Here is a 20,088-nt window from a genome sequence, read left to right on the forward strand (position 1 = left end):
CTACACACTGTGCAGCTTCACAATGCAGAGTTGTTTTAGGTCCGTTTATTAACGACTCAGGACATCTTTTTCTTTACGAACATGGTTGCTTGTTTAGGGTTTGTTCCCACAGGTTTGGTACGGATCGGAAACAGTGCTGGGTGGATATGCGTAAATTAGAAAAACACCCATCCAAAGCTGTGGGAAAACCACAATGTACGTGGACTTGACTTGGGTGGGACTTATCAGTCAGCCCGCGCACCATCTTGTAAGCAAGAACATGAATGAAACTCACTTCATTCATCTTCTATATTTGCGTCAGCAGTGTAGTGCAGAACATGAAAATATAGCCATTGTGTTCAAATTTTATTGATTAAAAGCAGCATGTATTTGTTTGTGCTGCGTACATATCTGTGAATTTCATTTGGATATAGCAGATGTCTCGACTGAATATGAAATGTCAGGTATTACCATAATAGAAACATGTAGAGTGATATTACCAGAACACACGTGCAATGTGGTTTTATAATTTCTTCTTCTTTTTTTGTCCCTGCAGGTATTCCTCGAACACCTCATCCATCAGAACTCTCTCCGTACTACCCTCTGTCTCCTGGTGCTGTCGGCTCGATTGCACATCCTCTCAGCTGGTTCATGCAACAGTGAGTGTCCTATATTATAAACTATAACACATATGCATACTAGGAACACAAAGGTGCAGATTTTGACCGATCCGCTACTTCTCTTTAAGATCTGCTTTGGTACCTTTATGTCCTGAGTAGCCGATAAACATCTGTATTTGCAGAGATGACATTATGACACCTATGTGAGGGAGCAGTCATATCAGACCAAAGACAAAGTGATTATAATTCAAACCGTCTTTGACATGGAGTTGAGCGATATTAGCAATTAGCATCAATAGTATTATTGGGTATGTTTCTGAGAATATACATTTCCAAAAGGCTGTAGTTACTTTGAAATACAGAATATTTCATGACAGAGAGGTTGGATGATCAGACGCATAAAAGAGCAGATTTCTTGTACATTGTGGAGCCTTCCTGTAATCCTTGCTCTCTCTTGCAACCTCGATAATGTATCCCTTTAAGTACCTTCTTGTATTTGTGTCCTTCCTCTGATTTCATTTAAACATGTTGCTCTTGCTGGAAAAACTAGCTTTGAATTTTTCTCACTCAGTAAAAGCGTCCATACCAAAGGATGTTGTTCCCATGGTTACCTGGTAGCACTTTGTTATATTATTGAGGTTCCAGTCGTTTAGGGGAATCAAGCTGAAAACTGTCATCTGCTCTGCTTTGATGTTTCTTGTTTTTTTATTTTTCATTAGAAGACTTTCTAAACATTTTGTTTTTCAGGCTACTTCAAAATTACACCAGCATGTTGAAACGTTTTGACAAAGTATCGTGTCTCCCTTTAGGATTTTTCTTTATGAATGTGCACTGCTTCCTAATTTACAACAGTTCAATCAGTGCTGCGCACCCAAATTTAATGTGACATCGCTCAAGTCCAGTTGCACCATATGATAATGAAAATATCTGGCGGAATCTCTAAACATTTACGGGTTTTCCTACGGTTCTGCTAATCGATTGCAACGGTCCCGCTCCGCGAGCCGGGGATTTGAGTTGATGAGAGCAGGATTAGTGCTGCTGGGTTAGCTGTCAGCTGCGTTTGATCCACCTCACACCGGAGCTTTTTTTTTTTTTTCTTTCTTTTTCTTTCGCTCACTCTCTCCCTGATTCTTGTCTTGCAGGCAGGGCCAGCCCATGTACTCCATCCCTCCGGGGGGATTCCGTCACCCCTATCCGACGTTGGCCATGAATGCGTCCATGTCCAGGTGAGTGGATCATGTTCGGCAACACGACCACCTTCCCAAGGGGCGGGGGGGGACATCTAATATGTGCTGCTTCTGTGACATGCTGTAATCACTTTTCCCCCTGCTCTCTTTGCCAGACTGTAACAAAAGAGTGTAGCCTTAAAGTCACATTGTTCACGCCGTAAGCTCGTCGGAGAACGTGCTATTTAGAAGAGAGGCGGCTCGATGAGTCTCAGCCGCATACATTTGGGATGTAAAGCAACACTAAATAACATTCTCCTACTTGGATAAGACGTTGTCAGATCAGGAGCAGGCTCTGGTGTCGGGTCCACAGAGGGATGGGAGCTATAACTCTGAGAGGCAGGCTCAGCTTCTTAAACAGAGTGAGCACATTATTGGCATTCAGCGCTCCTCTCCTGTCTTCTTTTTTCTGAGCTAAACTTCTGTGGTCAGGCCGGTGTTCTGAGCCACTTCACACACACTCACACACACACACACACACGCTCCTCTCCTGTCTTCTTTTTTCTGAGCTAAACTTCTGTGGTCAGGCCGGTGTTCTGAGCCACTTCACACACAGTCACGCACACACACACTCACACACATGCGCACACACTCACATGCACACACTGGTAAAGCAGAGATGAAAGGGCTGGGAATCGATTAGGACAAATCAAAGCTTATCTGAACCCACATGTCCCATCAGACTAAACTCTCAGGCTCTCTGTCAAAATTGGAAAGATTTGTTACGAGGCTTCCGATGTTAGTATGAGATGAAATATTCAGAGGGCTCTCTGTGATCAATAGCTTGTGCATCTCTATCCAGATATATACTCACAACGTTCACCACGCGTTATGAAAGTGATGGTGCAGACAAATGCTTTAGGTTCACCTTTTCTACTGCTGCATCACACGTCCATGTAGCGTAGCTCCAACTTGGAAATAAATCAAATGTTGTCGGAATTTATTTATGAATTTATTTATGAATTTATTTATGAATTTTATTAGGAAAACAAATTCCTATTATTATTGAAATTTTTTTATAAGTATAGTATTTCAAAGATGTTTTGTATGGTAATATATTTGTAAAAATTCTAACTGAAATCTGGTGTAAAAAAAGTCAACGTACCACAGTATCCCTCCAAAAACTCTATGAGGAGGTCCTGCTTTTATCTTTTAAAAAAACATCATTGCTGCTGCTGATGGTGGTTCCTTTAATTTGGATGCACACACTTAATTGAGAAATAGTAATAGTTTACAAGTAAAAGTGCCTATTCCGCAGAACATTGTGCCGTTTCGCCCCTGTGATCTTTGTAGAGTAAAAGTTGCAAAAAGCCTGTATTAGCTGGTTAATAGGTTAATAAACTTCCTTCTCTTCTACAGACAGATTCTCTTCTTCAACAGAGATGCTGCTCAGTGTATGTGAGATCAGTGTATGTGAGATGGGTGGTATTGTTATAGTTTCCGCCATCCAAGCTTTACGTGACCAGAAATATTTTCAAGCAGCCAAATTTGCCTCTGTCGTAAGTTATGGAGAAATAAGATACATGCATGCCTTTCTACTGCCAGCTGTCTGGCAGTGTGCAGCAGCAGCAGCAGCAGGTGAGGCGATGCATGGACGTTCTCTGGCAACTCATTAAAATGACTTGGAGCAGGGGGACATAGAGAAGTTGTAGTGGGGGAAAAAAAAAGAAAGTTGTAGTGGCTTTGAGATCTAAAAGTGACTTTAAAAACTTTAGGATGATTTGATTGGTCCATTCTCACAAGGAGGTTAGAATAAAAAAATAAATAAATTCTCTCTGCTGATTTAACAATTGACTTGGTTTGTTCTTTGATACTTAAAAAGTGGAGCATTATTTAGCATAAATAAAGCACCTATTTTCTTTCAGTTCTACTCCACACAAACATTTGGGTTTGACATAAGATGATCATGACACAAAAAATGAGCATTTTTACTTACCCAACCCAGATTATTCATTCGAACAATGGACAAATTGAAGCTCTTCTGACACATTACAGTAAAAATATGTTAACTAAGTACGTAATGTTTAGTTTCAAACCACTGACCTGCATCCAGCTGCATCGGCCCTGAAACACAGTGACGTCAACAAATGTCTGCATTGTTCTCCTGTGATTCCCTAATTTGTGTTTGGTAGGGAGTGTTTCTGCATCAGATCTCCCTCTTAAAATGCAGCTCAGCAGGGTTTATATCTGCCGGTTGACTCGGCTAACCTGAAGCTTTCACTTCTTTCTACCAGTGAACTTCCCTTTGTGTCCGCAACAAGAGACACCAGACAGGCAGATGTATCGACAAATGCGCTCGGCTTCTTCTTCGATTTTTCCTCGAGGTGCATTGATCATTCTTTTGTGGCAGGTTTCCCGTTCCTCCAGTTTTAAAAGACTTCAATGTGCTGATAGAGGTTTCAGCAGATTCGGTCAACTTTCATGTTTTCTCATTTCAGAACTTTTTTTTTTTTTTTTCAAGCCTTTCTGCTGTGAACCATCATTTGCTGTATATTTTAGGAGCAGGAACCATAAATGAACTCACTGCTGCTTTGCTCCAGTCATTTTAAGCTCTTTCACAGATTTTCTTTTAGCATTTGTGACTAAAAACTGCCGTTTTTGTTTGAGACCGTTTCTGTCCCTTAACTCTGGGATTTCCACAAATCTGTCATTTTCATTAAAAGCGGTTAGAAAGTTCAACAAAGTAAAAAAAAAAGAGCCATTTTATGCTCAGCTCCGTTTCCTTTTAAATAGCCTATTTTGTTCCATTTCCTCTGATTTCATTTTTACACACTCCACTCATACTGATGATAGCTTGCTCTGAGGTTTCTCTACTCAGCTTTCTTCCACACTGAAAGCAAATGATGTTAGCCTAACCTGGTATTATTTATTCACTAATTGTACTGTAATTTTCTGATCAACTGGTCATTTTTTAGGCTTGTCATACCCAGTATGACAGCACATTTTGAGTTTTTGGCTATAATATTAGTTTTAATCGCATTTTAGTCATCTGAAGTCATTTCAGTCATTTTGACTATCTACATTTTGGCTGAGTCATTTTTCCGTGATTTTTTTTTTTTTCCTTTGACACTGATATATTCTGGCTAATTCCCCCAATTACCTAGTTTTTCAACGTGAAAATAGAAAGTTGACAGAATATTTTGTCACGGTTTTTAGTTGATGACACTGCGCAAGCAGGAAACGCTCTGATTTCATGGTTCATCTCTTTTTTTCTTTTTTTAAACAGATCTAGCCACGCTGTTGACCTTTCAAAGTCACAAAGACTTTGGCATTGGAACAAAAAAAAAAAAAAAAAAAAAAAAATCTGTTTAATTAAACTGGAGGAGGAGCTTGTTTGTTGCTCAGCCCGTTCGCTCACTAAATGGCATCGAGACGTTAATTTAAATTTGTGTGACTACGATCCAGGCTCGTGGAGCTGAATGTTACCTTTTCTCAAACGCAGTGCTCCTTTGCACTAACAACTGGAAATGGAGAGGGCCACTTTGTAAAGGAGTTGTGTGCAGAAGGCTTTCTGAACACTCTCCGTGGTCTGGAAGGTGGTGAGGAGAAAGGTTTCAGGTGTCACGGCCATGCCGTCACTATGGTAACACCACACTCCACTTTCCTTCAGCCGTTGGTGAATAAAAGGGCTTTTGAAGAAGTCTTTATTTGAACAAAAAAAAAAAAGAGGGACAGAGAGAGAAAGTAAGGTACTCTTTGTGTGTATGAATTTAGTCTAGACAGAGGCAGCGGGCTCCGTAAATTTACCCAGAGGGCAAGACAGCGCCGTAATCTGCCAAACGAGGCGAACCTTTTCTCGTCAAGTCGACAGAGGCTCCCTGTTAAAGCCCGGCTGTTAAAAATGTTGCCTCCTTTCGCCTTCCCAGCTTGGTGTCCAGCCGTTTCTCCCCTCACATGGTGACCCCTCCTCCGCACAGCCTCCACCAGACCGGCATCCCCCATCCTGCCATCGTGTCTCCGGCCATCAAGCAGGAACCCAGCGGCGACAACATCAGCCCCTCCATGCACGCGTGAGAGCAAATAAACGCAGAACGCAAGCAGTGCCGCCCCGGCGTTCAGACGTCACCGACAGAATCTCTGTATTGTTTTCGACCAGCAGGAAGTCTCCCGTTCCTTCCAAGAAAGAGGAGGATAAGAAGCCTCACATCAAGAAGCCGCTCAACGCTTTCATGCTGTACATGAAGGAGATGAGGGCCAAGGTAGTCGCAGAGTGCACTCTGAAAGAGAGCGCTGCGATTAACCAGATCCTTGGGAGACGGGTAAGAAGCACCGGCGTCGACGTGAATGTTGATTTGAATGTGGGGAAACGCATATCTAACATGTTGACGTTTTTTTTTCGCCCTAACTATGTTTCTAATGGGGCTATTTACATGGAACTCCCACCGGAATCAGTAACTAACTAAGTAATCCACACTTATGAAGAGATGAAAACTAATAAATCCATAAAATGTCTAGTCAGGACCACACGTCCAACAGTAGGCCCACAGCATGACGGTCCCGCCGCGCGTTTTTACGTTGATCTGCTGTGCCTTTTCTTCGCCAAACATGACTTTTCCAGCTATATCTAATTAAATAAATCACAGTGCTACATTTAGTTGTACAAATGTTCTTTAAAACAAACCTCAGCACCATTTCATAATTAATTGAACTGCATTTTCTTGCTGGTCGAACCTCTCAATATGTCATCCACTTAAATTTGTTGGGTCAGGAGCGAGGAGGAAAAGTGCTAAGAAATCAACGTGCTAACGGGGTATTAAAACTGAGACTTTTCTGTAATTTCCTTTCCTCCTTCTCATCTATTTAACCTGTATTTAAATTGCATTTCATATATATTTAGCTAGAAGATAATAACTGTATTACCTTATGTTAGTTTCCAATAAAGTTACTTGTTTTAAAAAAAATCCTTTACCTTCAGCAGTGGAGTCTTGTGCACTGGTTGTGATTTAGCGTGTGTTCTAGCAGTACGGTTGAGAAAGTCTTGAGAGTCTTTTACATATCGCAATGCACTGACAATAAAAAAACCCTTTGAATAGGCCACCAGTTTGGTTCACTATGATTATTGTGGATTTCTTGCCTTTTTCGTTACGCGCTCAATATTCCCCACCTGTATCAATTATTACACATAATTTAACTAATGTGCTAATTTGTCTATAAACGGTCAATTAGGAGTACACTGCGATAAAAACGCTCAATGCGTTCGATCCGTTCCCTTCGCTCCCGCCACCTTACTCACGAGTGTGTGCATGTGTGTTTGACAACCCTCTGTCTGCAGTGGCACTCGCTGTCCAGAGAGGAGCAGGCCAAATACTACGAGCTGGCCAGGAAGGAAAGGCAACTGCACTCGCAGCTCTATCCCGGCTGGTCGGCACGGGACAACTACGTGAGTAACGCATCTACCCCTCCTCCCCCCACATCTGATCTCGCTCGAGTAGGAGAAGGTATCAAAATGAGTGCACGTCCTGCCAGTTTCAGGCGGGTATGACTGTGTTGGTTAATTTTAGCGCGTGCACTTTTGATCTCGTGAACCAAAGTTGTTGAGGTGGTTTTACTTCCGCTGCGAGAAACAGTTTTTAACAGCATTGTTGTATCTGCGCAGGGAAAGCGGAAAAAGAGGAAGAGAGAGAACAAGCCAGACTCAAAACCAGAGGGTAAGAGGCCTTTCTTCTTCCTGACTGCCTGTGTTTGTTTTCTTTCTTTTCTTGCCAAACAATCGAGAGGGGATCTGGTTCTCCATTTGTAATGCAGCAAAACTTCACATTTGACCTGAAACGGAACATCAGTTCGTTTATTTTCGTTTATTTCGTTGCACTTACTAACATTTCTCCTGCTTTTATGCTTTGACAAGCAGCTTATGAGGTTCAGTGCTAATAGTGGCAGGTATGTTTCATAGCACAGCAACTGTAAATGGCCAGAAATAACAAGCATAAGTCCTACACCCCTCAGTGCACTTTTTTTTTTTTTCCCGTACATTTTGTGTCATGTTCCTTTTTTTAAATCATACAAGCATACCATCTGAATGAGCCGTAACATCCTCTTTTGCTCGCCTCGTTGTGATGTGGTGACCGGTTGATTTGAGAAGTGTCACGTTTCAAAAATTTCACATCTTGTTTGTTTTTTTTTTGTTGTTTTTTTAAACAATTACTCATTTGCTTCAGTCGGCGGCGGCCTTGTGGGACGTGAAATGCACGAGGTTGATAATTTGGGTTTCTCTCAATCTGCTTTGTTTCCTCGCGTCGCAGACTTCTCAATAAGGAGCAAGAAACAGTGCGTGCAGTACTTGCCCTCAGAAAAGATGTGCGACAGCCCGGCGTCGTCTCACGGGAGCATGCTGGACTCGCCGGCCACGCCCTCCGCCGCCCTCGCCTCCCCCGCCGCCCCGGCTCCCACTCACTCCGAACAGGCTCAGCCGCTGTCGCTCACCACCAAGCCGGAGGGACGAATGCACCACCACTTCTCTGTACCCGGGAAGGCCTCTGGCTCTGCATCCTCCTCATCCTCCTCTTCCTCTTCTTCCTCCTCCTCCTCCTCCTCCTCCCAGCCCTCCATCGCCATCCCCGTCGGTACTTTGGGAAGCCAGTCGAGCACACCCATCCTCACCCGGCCAATCCCTTTCACCTCCCTGCACCCCTCCATGCTCTCCCCGCCGTCCCCCTTCCATCAGGCGGCCCTCCACTCCCATCATTCCCTGTTCCAGTCGCAGCCGCTCTCCCTGGTCACCAAACCAACCGAATGAATTTGAAAAATGTGTTTTCTTTTCTTTTAATTACTTGTGCTGTATATTGCTTTCCTTTAAGAATAGGTATTAGAACAACTTTTTTTCTAAATGATGAAAAGGAAGAAATATTATTGGTCAATATTTGACCGCCTCCTTTTCTACATCTCTCAATGAAAACAAAATGTATTTTTTGTAAAGTTTACTGCAGAACTGGGTTCTTTTTGTTTGTTTGTTTGTTTGTTTGTTTGTTTGTTTGTTTTGTTTTCATTGATGCATTTATCCAATGAACCTCTTGTATAAAAGAACCAATGTACATAAAGTTTCTTTATAAAAGCAAAAAGGAGACAAAAACATTTTCTTTTTAGCCAAAACCTAATTAATGTTAGTATGAAGTTTTCAGTTCTAGACCTGGCCAATAATTGCAAGCCCTTTTTTTTCTCAATTCACGAGTGTGTTCCCCTTCTTTGACATGTTAAATAAACATTTGAAATGGTTTCTTAAAGAAAATGTCTCTGTTTGTCTTTGTACCAGAACTAGCCCAAGGCACAAGCAAAGTGAGCTGCTGTGCAGGGCCTGAAGCCAGTAGGGGGCCCCCAAGAGCACATGACTTCTTATAGCTCTGAACTTTATATTTGCAGTTATGTTTATTAGAAACAAGCCTCAATCTAGCAATCAGACTCTTTATATAGCACCCACAGCGCTTTACAAGGATAGCCAATCGAAATATACACAGTTAACATGAATATTGTACAGAAGTAAAACACATGGCACCTTGTATTAAAAAGCAATGAAACACTCTAAAATAAGAGCAAAGCTGCCTAGCCTAGCTATTTTAACTATAAGAGGAAACTCCAGTGACATAAATGTAATTTTTATGTTGACTACAATAAGATATATCACATATTAAGAGTAAAAAAAAGTAACATTCATCAAATATAAGAAAAGTTTACATTTACAGTTTAAGGTACATAAAAGCATAGATAAAATGGAATTGAATTTTTTATCTCACATCAGCAAAAACAGATCATGTTTAATGACTTTTGAAAAAAACTACATAAAGGACAATGCAGTGATGCACTGTTGAAATTCAGGTCACAACACTAACAGCTAAAGGAGAAAAAGAGAGAGATGCCAAAACTAACATAGCTTAAAAGAATTTAAATAGATTAAATGTCCAGTCTCATCCTTACAGTTTTTTTGGGAAATTTGTTCTTAAGGCAGGAACCATGATCGCAGGTCGAAATATCGCGTTTCAAGTTTCCCAAATTAATTGAGATTCTATAAACATTTATTTTATTTAGAATGGAAAAGAACTAAAGAACAAAATAGACTTGATTTATTTTTGAGTTGTTGAGTTATTTTTAGTAAGCGTTTCCTTACCTGAAGCCAAAAGGTGTCGTTCTGCAGTGAGTTTGTAGAAAAGTTTGGCGAAAGGCTAACAGGTAGTCAGGCTAACCCTCATATTCCAGCTTAATTGTAATTGAAAGCAATTCAAACTGAAAGTGTTTGCGTTAGTGGGACACAATTCCACATTAAACATTTATAGTTTCTCATAGACGCCTTACAATAAATCTCAGTTTGATGCTGTTCCTGACTCCACGTTGTTCCGTCTCACTTTTTCCAAACTCTGAGACCTGAAAGTCTACAAAGAAAGCATTTTTGATGCAGCCGAAGTAATGATCCAGAAGCTCTTACCGGACTTAAAGTGTACTGATAGTTGTTGAGGTGACTGGAAACAGTTGAAACTTCATGTAAATATCTGTCAAATGAAATACCACAGGTAAAAACATTTTAAGTTTGAGTCTTAAATTGCTAAAAACGTCTAAAATGGAAGGAGCTGTGAGCCTTTCAACACTTATTCTGTGAGTATTGATCCATTACAAGTAAGGACACTGTTACTGACATAGATTAAATATTTCAACCTTGCTTAAAAAAAAATAAAATAAAAAAATAAAAATTCCAATGTTTGTCTTTAAAAATGAGGCATCAAATACAGTTTTGCCCAGAACCACAAAGAATCTTAGTCCGGCTCTGCCTGAAACATTTATTTTTAAGAAGGTTTCTTAAACTCCGTTTGCATCTATTTTGCCATACTAGTGACCAAGGTTAATAATAATAATGAACTAAAAACTGCAGTTGCAGAGTTAATGAGCAGCAGTTTAACTTTATCACAGCCTTACGTTGAAAAATCTCCACAAGCACTCACACCTGTCATTTTGCTCCTAAACAGAACCTCCCTTATAAAAACCTTGCTGAGGGTGGCGAGGAGTTTTAATGTTTAATAAAGCAGAATTAGGCCAACCGCACTGGAAAATGAGAGCCAGAACCCAGAGTGACAAACATCTCGGGCCCAGAATAAATACAAATAAAAGAATTATAGACATCTGCTCCATCTTAGCGTATAAGATCCCACAACAATGACAAAAAAGCAGGTCAGCCCCATCCCAGGCTCAGCAGACCCTGCTCGGGTCCTCCATCCCTTCCCTGCACTTTTACAACATCTTTATTCACCGTTTGGCACGTTGCGGAGGCTTTAATTAACTCAGAGGTAATGGGATGGAACTCCTGGGACCTCATTAGGCATTTCAATTAGTGAAAAATACACAAGGTAGGTTACAGTTTTTGGTGGCTTTGGAGATGATGATTGGTGCCAGGGTTGGACCAATTACGTGTGAGCAGAAGGGGAGCTGGCCCAGACGAGCCCACTGACAACTACCACCGCCCACTTCACTGAAAGTTAAATCAAGATGCGGTCCACAGAAAGATGTCAAAAATGTGCTAAATATTGATTCTAACATTCAGTTCTGCACTAAACAGAAGATTGCTTTTCATATGTAGATGCATCTCGATCCAGAATAGTACCACTTACAAATCGTCTTATTTCAATGATCCAGTTGAAAAAGTTGAACTCACGCACAGATCTACTTCACAGTAAATTACTTTGAGGGTTTATTTATGTTAGTTTTGATCATTTGTAGAGTTAAATAAAACCCCAAATCCAGTTTCTCTTAAAAATGTTAATACTGCACTAGATCGTTAAAAAAATATTAAAACAGAAATGATCTGCAATGCAATAATTGATAAGCAGCATTTACAATGTCAGGAAAGAATATAAAACATCACAGAAGTTAGTTATGGTTACAAAACACACTCATTTTATGTTTTTCTTTTCTTTTTTCTTTTTTTTCTTTTTTTACAACAATCTACAACAGAGTGGTCTCCGTCACAATTTTAACTCCTTCTCCTGCTAAAACACCCAGTTGACTGGCAGACTGAGGATGTGTTTCTGCTGTCGAGCCCCCTGTGGTGACACCAAACTGTCAGCCGTGTCCTGCTCAGCTTTAAACAATCATTAGCTATAATAAGTCTTTACTTGTTTTCCCCGTTCTGCCTTACATCATTCCAGCCCCAAATCATGGCTGCCTGCCGTGAGCCACTTTCACCAATCCATCAATAAGATTACAGGTAATAAGGTGTCAAAACAGCCAGCAAATCTGCCGCCTCATACATCCAGGACTGTTCCTTTAGTTTTGTTTTCAACTCTTACTCCATATATATGCACTTTACATAAGGATTGTGTATTTATGTAAACATACATGAAATTATTTACGTGACCATTTGCCATGTTGCAGACTTTTAGACTGTTGTTATGTACGGTGAAAAACGTACCTGTGAAGTGAAAGTCTGAGAAGTGTTGCGTTCTGTCCAGCGCCCCTCGTCTTTGCAGAGCCACCTTTAGCGTAGAGGTCACAGCTGGAAGTTGTTTGGGTTACGTTGTTAACAGCTGTCCACGCATTTCAATAAAAGCAATAAATAAATGAATAAAAACAGTTAAAATTATTGGTGAGCATTTTTATTTGAACTATCAGACTGAATGTCTGAATTTCAATTTATGTGGCAAATTCGTATTTAGATATGGATCTAGGTCGTTTTAACATGTCCATTAACCTAAACTTTTTCTTAAGTTTTTTCTGTATGTTCATGGTTGTGGAAAAATAAATTTCCACCACAGTTTAAAGGCTTTTGCACGCTGTGAGGAGCCACACACAGAGTTGGACAAAATGCCTTCAAAAATGGGGAAAAACCTGAACACCAACTGACCAAATGTGTGTTATTTATCATTTGATCTGTTTTGCTTTGTAGTTTGACCACTTGTTAACTATTTTTTTTACATTATTAACTTGGAGGTATTTTTTTGAACATCTTTTGTCTATGTTAGGTCCCTAGCAGCTTTTCTTACAGGATTGCCCTCTCTCTTGCTCTGTTCATGTTCTTATAAACTCTGACTAGCTTCCTCCGTCCCTGTTGGATGCGTACAGCATGATGCCATGCTTCACCGTGGGGATGAAGTTCTCAGAGTGATGTGAAATGTTAGTTTTCACAGCTTGCTGTAGTCAACTTTGCATCTTGGTCAAAACAAAACAAACAAACAAACAAAAAAAAAAAAAAAACTCAGAATGGTTTCATCTGAGCAACCATGTGGTTGAAAACTTCTTTGCTCATAATGTCTTCTTGACACTTTTCCATAAAAGTTGATTTTGTTAGATTTTCTGTTTAATTGTCCTCCTCTCTGAGACGCGCATCTCTGCAGCTCCTCCAGAGTTTCCACAAGCCTTTTGCTTGTTTTCTGTGATTAATTATCTTCTTGCCCTCTTAGCTCAAGTGGACGGCCATGCGTTATAGTAAGTGTCTCATACTCACTCCACATGAAAACTTCGTAGCCGGGGGCATCATTTCATAATCTTACCATGTTTGAAATTTCTCGATAACTTCTTACCCGGCCTGTCTGCTGCGGTCACTGGTCTCCGTGATGCTGGATTTATACAAAAGATTGAGTTACACACAGATGGACTCCTTTTACTGTAGACATCTGAAAGGTGATTTAATTTAATGATGTCATAATAGAAGGAAGTGAATATAAATGGATGCCACAATTAAAAAAAAAAAATCCTTGTATCAATGTCACAAATATGCACCAGTTTGTTGCTGGTACACCCCATAAAACAAATCCAGTAAAATACATTAAAGTTTGTGGTTGTAACGTAGTAAATGCAGGAAATACCCCTGCGAGGCACCGTGTGCAGCACTTCATCGTGTATCTGACCTCCATGTCGAAGAGGAACCTGTAAAATCTAAATGATGATCGATTTGATTTGATGACTGAAATCAGCTGCAGGGTTTGCGTTGATCTTCTTTTTTTTATTTTAATGTGTCTGGATGCCGCTCCTCTCAACATCTGCCATGTAAGCACGAGGTCAGATTTAATTCATGTTAATTTTTGCTCATTAGAGTCCAGCAATCTCTTGCCAGGATTGCTTTTCATTTTTTAAAATTTTTTTTTCCCTTCCCAGGTTCTGCTTTGATCTCAGACTTATTCCAGGCTAACCATTTCATTTCACATGTCCTGAAGCTGCTCATAGAAAGTCGCTCCGTATTAATGCAGACCTCTGCTCAGATCAGCAACCACGAGTGTAATCAGAAAGACTCGATTCTCTTTCTGCTATCGACTACATGACCTTATAGTCCCACTAATAACAGGATGCGGTGCTGGCGTCACATGCGGTTTCCTAAAGTGATATCAATTGATTGTTTCTGTAGCATTCACCGAGCTTAGCAAGACTCAGCTGGTGCCTTTGTGACGACAGGTATGGCTCGCTGTGAGCTTAAGACTCTCCTTAATGTATTATTCATACCCGTTTGACCTTAAAGATGGAAATGCAAATGGGTGTCAAGAATGAGAGGGATCATTGGACTTTTCAAATGTCAAATAGCCTGCCACAATTAAAACATATTCATTACAACAACCCACAGGTCCCCCGCACCCAGCTGGGATGTAAAACACCTCCAATTAACATTTAGATCATTATCTCCTCTCTAAAGCCACTGCACACTCTCAGGCGTAGCACTGTTACGGGTATCACAGGGAGAGGTGAAGGGATCAATGAGTACTATTTTATTTCTGAGAATACAAAAAAAAATAAATACACACGGCTGGCAGAGAATATAGCTGCACTTGCTGGGGAACCTTTTTAATTAGCAAGAGTTCTGTGATCTGCTGAACTGTTGGTAGTTTTGAAATGTGCATCATGTATCAATACTGCCATCTGTTGATGGAGTCAAAGATTGACACAGCCTCTTCGTTTTTGAGGTCAGTTTGCGTCATGTCACTTTTCAGCCACATGATGGCAGTAGTGACAAATTTTCATGGGTTTGGGGTAAAACCTGAGAAGTGATCAATTGAATATATCTCCTGTTTTATTATTATTATTATTATTATTATTATTATTATTATTATTATTATTATTATTANTTATTATTATTATTATTATTATTATTATTATTATTATTATTATTATTATTATTATTAGTAGTAGTAGTAGTAGTAGTAGTAGTAGTAGTAGTAGTAGTAGTAGTAGTAGTAGTAGTAGTATTACCTCAGGGTTCTCATTAGAATTTTGAAGTAATATCTTTGATTTTACACATTTTATCAGACGGAATAAAACATTTTGATCAAATTTTGTTTTATTTATTTATTCACATTTTGAGCTAATCTGCTTCTTTGCAGAAAGTGAGTGCATACAGAGCTAAAAAGTAGATTTCCACACTAACTGAAGATCCTGCATTACACTTTCAATCAGGACACCAGTGTCTTCATGGACTCATTGACGTAGTTTTAAGTGTTTTTGGGGTGACAGTTAAGGGGTTAATTAAATAATGTTTCAGGTTCCTGGTCTCTTCCTCAGACTGACAAACCGTATATGTGCAGACTCAACACCTTTAAATATCAGCAATGCCTCTAATGACGTGACACATCATCACCTACAACTGTAATCCTTCTCCTCTCCGATTTTGGTTGAAAGTGATCTTTTATTTGACCAACATGTTTAGTCTGACTGGAGGTAAGATTGCGGTTCCAGTCAAAATAACAGTGGAAACTTGCAAGCAGCTGTTTAGCAATTGCTAGAAAGTCTTGGAAGAAGTGAATGGAAAGAATTTTCCCACTGATTATTTAGAAGAGCATAAATAATATTCAACATGCAAGTTGATCAAATCTATTCTTGAAACTACTTTGAGAAATACCTGCTTCATTTTGTATGAGAAAAAAAAGAACTTCTTGGTGGAATGAAAGTACATAATATGTAAGGTCTGTCTTTATCAAAAAAAAAAAACTTTTGATGTGAGGCAGCTTCAGTCAGCAGAGACCTGAATTATCTTAAAATGTTTTTCCTGTGTATCTTAGGAGGAAATTCACCAGTGTCCGTTTAGTCTGAATCCTGTTCCTTATGTGCTCAGCTGAGCAAGGAAGGGCAAATATACAAAAGGAGGATGTACAAGGAGCATGTCTGGCTCTGGACTTAGTTCAAATATTTGTGTTTCTTTTAACATTTGCAAACCAAATTTAACAAAATGCAACAGCTATGTACTTCCTTCCGCACACCTAATACTTGTTTGGACCACACACCACCAAAACTGCTCTTTAACCAGTTATAACCAGTGTTACCAGGAAAGGGGATGTCTTAATGCCTCGGTATGCCAATAATCATTTCAGTATGCCATAAAGATTTAAGGAGCTTAGATCCTTTCAGTCTTTCACCAAAGGTTGTATCTTAATCTTGTTACCGTTGAAGCATTAATCATGTAGGCTGTCTACCACACCTGCTAAAGTATTTCTAAGTCTTGCGCTTTTTAACGTTGTGCCACATTACAACCACAAGCTTCAATGTGTTTTGATAAGATATTGTTTGACAGACCAACACCAAAAGTGAGGACTGTACCATGGTTCAAACCCTTCCTCATGCTGTTGTTGTGCACTTATTTTGGATAATTTTTGGGTATAGGATCATTTTGTTTCTCACTCCCAGTTTTTCAATACGCAGTGAGTAGTACTTATTTTGTTTCAGTGTTAGCCTAACTCTTGGCTTGGCAAAAATCCTTTTGTGTTAATGTCTCTGTTTGTTTATCATTTTCCTGCAACTCGTCCATTCAGTTTCTCATCCAGTTGCACAACATTCCACTGATTTGCCTGTCTTCATTCAAACTCCTCCCCAGTTGTCAACAGCTACTTTGTTTCTTTACTTCCTCATCTGACCATTCAGTAGTTTTCCAGGATTCTCTTGTATTGAGCTCAATTCACAATCCCATCAACCTATCAGCTTCCTGTCCCTGCTGAAGAGGAAATATCCTCACAGCATGATTCTGTCACCACCGTTTTTGAGTTCTGTAAATTTTCGTTCTTGGTCTCATCTGAGCAGAGCACATTCTTCCATGTTTGCTGTGTGTGGCCATTATTGCGTTGGGCACACTGCAAACAGGAACTCAACAACATTGCTCTTCTTGCCACTAGGAATTCAGATGAATATATGTAATGTTTACAAATTATTTCACCTGAGCTGTGGATCTCTGCAGCTCCTCCACACTTATATGCTTTTTGGAGCAACTGGGCTCAGTGGGAAAAGTACAGTTGTCTTGCAGTTGTATTTTGTTATTTTTAAATTGGTTTTTCAGGTAACCTTTTGTATTTTAAATTTAACAACACTCAATTACATATTCTTGTGTTTCCAGCAGGATATACAGGAAGTTGTCTCAAAGAGAGAGAACCTACTGATCTCTGTCAGTGCCTGGACACTTGCCTGTAATCATCTGTCACTCAACTGAAACGTCCTCAGCTGGACTATACTCTGTTATTATGAAATAACATAATTTAAAAAAAAAACAGTTTTATAAGTTTCTACACTTTCCAAAATGAAAATACAATTAGCAAATTGCTTACATACATGTTTTGCGTATGAAAAGCCTTGTCTATGGAAATAATTAAAAATCTGAATCATATTTGTAATATTTCTCTGCTAGACTATAAAAATTGCAGGTACAGCAGGACTTGCAACCGGATCCAATCTTTGCTGCTCATAAAGGGTCACACTCTGAGGCTGTGATTGGTCAGATGACTGAATGCCTAATCAAACTGATCTAGGTGTAAACACACCTAGAGAGAACACGGTCACTCTGTTCTGTTAAGCCCTTTGTTGCTAGTTATGTGAAATAGGTAATGATTAGCCAAATCACCATAAATGGTAAATTACTGCCATGTAATACATTCACTCAACCAGTAGGGTGCGGAAAACAGCTCCTCCTGTTTTGGTGGAGCAGTAGAAGAAAAGCGGTTTATACACGGAAGCAAAACCACGACGTAAATCTTACAACCTGTTCACTCTCGTTTGTCTCTTCGGATTGAGTTGATAGGACTGGACAGATTAGATTATACAGATTTGGTTTACATTTCACCGGGTGGTGGACGCAGCGGACACAATGCGGACGGCTTTGTTGTCGCTTTCTATTTTGATACTCTGCTTATTGGTCGCAGGTGAGTGAAAGTTTGTGTAGTTTAAATTATTTAGTCTTTTATTTAGAAATATGAGTCACTGTTATAGAAACCAATGGTTGCGTCAGAACATATCAGCCATTGGTTGGTGTTATTTTTTTTAAACTACGTAATGTCGCTGCTGGTCAAAAATATGTACAGCGAGAGATGACAACAAGCATGTTGAATAAGAAAATTCCAGAAATGCGGATATCCCCCAGGAAGCTGCCATATTATCAGATAATTACCAACCAGAACTACCTGTATGCTCAAACTCATTTAAATATAGTTTGTCAACAAGTTATTAAGGTCACTTTTTCACTTCGGTCAAGCCAGCCGACGTTATCTTTATAGTGAAAGTAAGAATATTTCCGTACGCACATTGATAATGATCTCAAGGGATTGAGACTAAACAACTGTGTGGTCATAAGAAAACCACTAAGCGATGAGGCAGAAAAAGTTTTATATTTGCAAGGGAGTTTAAGGGTTGGACTCTGGAGCAATGGAAGAAGGTTATGTGGTCTGATGAATCCACATATACCCGCCTCAGGGCAAGAAGAGATGCAGACGAATATTATTTCGCCCATCTTGTCTTGTGTACAAGCCTGCGGGGCGGTGCTGCTATCTGAGGTTGTTTCAGTTGGGTGAGGTTTAGGTTCAACAACATCATGTGGCCAAAGAATGAGGTCAGATGACTCTCTGAATACAAGTCATTTCATCAATGGAGGGTTTTCTTCCCTGATGGCATGAGCTTATTCCAAGATGACAATGCCAGGGTTCACTGGGCAAAAAATGTGAAAGGGTGGTTCACGGAGCACGAGACATCCTTTTTGCACATGGATTGTCAACCACTGAACCTTAACTCCATTGAGAGATTGTTGGTGTTCACACATTTTGTCTCTAAGGTTTAGAATCACAGCACAGGACAGAAAGCCTCATCTCCTAATAGTGTGACAGTTACCTCACAGCTTCACCTGAGTGTGGTTTTTGTTTTGCCATTTTCTTATAGCTCAGTTGGTCTGAAAACAAAAACAACAACAAAAACAACAAAAAAAAAACAAAAAAACAAAGAAGTTGAGATGTTATTGCCTCATGTATTCACAGAGGCTAAAAGAAAACTAGAGACCAAGCATTACTACTTAAGGCAGGATGACAACTAGCTCAAATTGCTTTTTTAGGAAATGCTGTGACACAGTCCGCCTCATAGTCTAAATCAGAGGTTCCCAAACTATGGGGCGCGCCCTCTAGGGGGGGAAGCCGTCTGAATGAAAATAAATAAATAAATAAATAAATAAATATTTAAAAACATGAACGCTGTATGCTCTGGGTTTTTACCTTAGAATGACCAACTTTCTGTTATTCCTATGTCAGTTTGATACAGTAGGGGCTACATTTCCCAGATCTGTGTCCTCCAGTACGTGGCAAATGTTTCAGTTGTAGATTTTAAAACATAATGTGCATAATCGCGATAAAAAAAAAAGATCTTCAGCTTAGTTCAACTTATCCATATGCACTGCTGTAAACAATGGTTTGCCCTTTACAACTTTCTATTGTTTTTTCTTTTTTGTACATGTTTAAAATCATTGTATAAATTTTATCAAGGACCTCCTAACTAAATCCAAATGCAGATTTCATATTATTATTTAATCTATTAAGGAGAAAACAATTTGCATCCTCATCCTAATGTGTTGGCTACAACGGACATCAAGTGGTTACAAAATCTACCAATGTCTTTGTCATTGCTGTGTGTGAATTTTGGCACTCTCTTATTTGTAGAATTGTTTTAAAGGTAACACATCAACATTTAAAGTCCAGACTTTGACTACACCATTCATTTTGTTTGTTAGAACCATCCAGTGTGACATATCACAGTATTTTATAATCCCCTTGAGATTATGAATGGATACAGACTAAGGTTACAGACTTTCAAAACTTTCTGGTTGAGAGCAGAATTTATTATTGTAACAATAATTTGTCCAGGTGCTAAAGCAGTCCAAAACCATTGCACTTCTGCCACCATGTTTAGCTTAGGTAGAATTGTCCTTTCCTGAAACGCTGTTTCACACCAGATGTAATGGAATACACACCTTCAATAGTTTTCTAATTATGTCTAATCAGTATTTTAGACTTTTGATATCATTAAAGAGACAAACATTTTTGTTCTTTTTGCTACTAGTTGTGGTATTTTTA

At 39.5% G+C, this 20,088-nt stretch overlaps 1 protein-coding gene across 3 annotated transcripts in view; it reads left to right on the forward strand.

Annotated features, from left to right (window-relative positions):
• Positions 1 to 9,042, forward strand: part of tcf7l1b (transcription factor 7 like 1b) — a 45,000-nt gene extending 35,958 nt beyond the window's left edge. The window contains exons 6-13 of one of the 3 annotated variants that reach the window (XM_016677718.1): positions 536 to 638; positions 1,742 to 1,825; positions 5,692 to 5,835; positions 5,922 to 6,084; positions 7,098 to 7,205; positions 7,422 to 7,473; positions 7,674 to 7,702; positions 8,065 to 8,154. In XM_016677718.1, the coding sequence (XP_016533204.1) occupies positions 536 to 638; positions 1,742 to 1,825; positions 5,692 to 5,835; positions 5,922 to 6,084; positions 7,098 to 7,205; positions 7,422 to 7,473; positions 7,674 to 7,693 (674 nt within the window). In that variant the 3' untranslated portion in view covers positions 7,694 to 7,702; positions 8,065 to 8,154. Of the gene's footprint in view, positions 1 to 535; positions 639 to 1,741; positions 1,826 to 5,691; positions 5,836 to 5,921; positions 6,085 to 7,097; positions 7,206 to 7,421; positions 7,474 to 7,673; positions 7,703 to 8,064 lie in introns of all 3 variants that reach the window. The other 2 variants (XM_007564036.2, XM_007564044.2) reach the window with 2 other exon arrangements.
• Positions 9,043 to 20,088: the final 11,046 nt, after the last annotated feature.

Source organism: Poecilia formosa, unplaced genomic scaffold (genome assembly GCF_000485575.1).
Source record: "Poecilia formosa unplaced genomic scaffold, Poecilia_formosa-5.1.2 Scaffold5, whole genome shotgun sequence".
Taxonomy (NCBI): Eukaryota; Metazoa; Chordata; class Actinopteri; order Cyprinodontiformes; family Poeciliidae; genus Poecilia; species Poecilia formosa.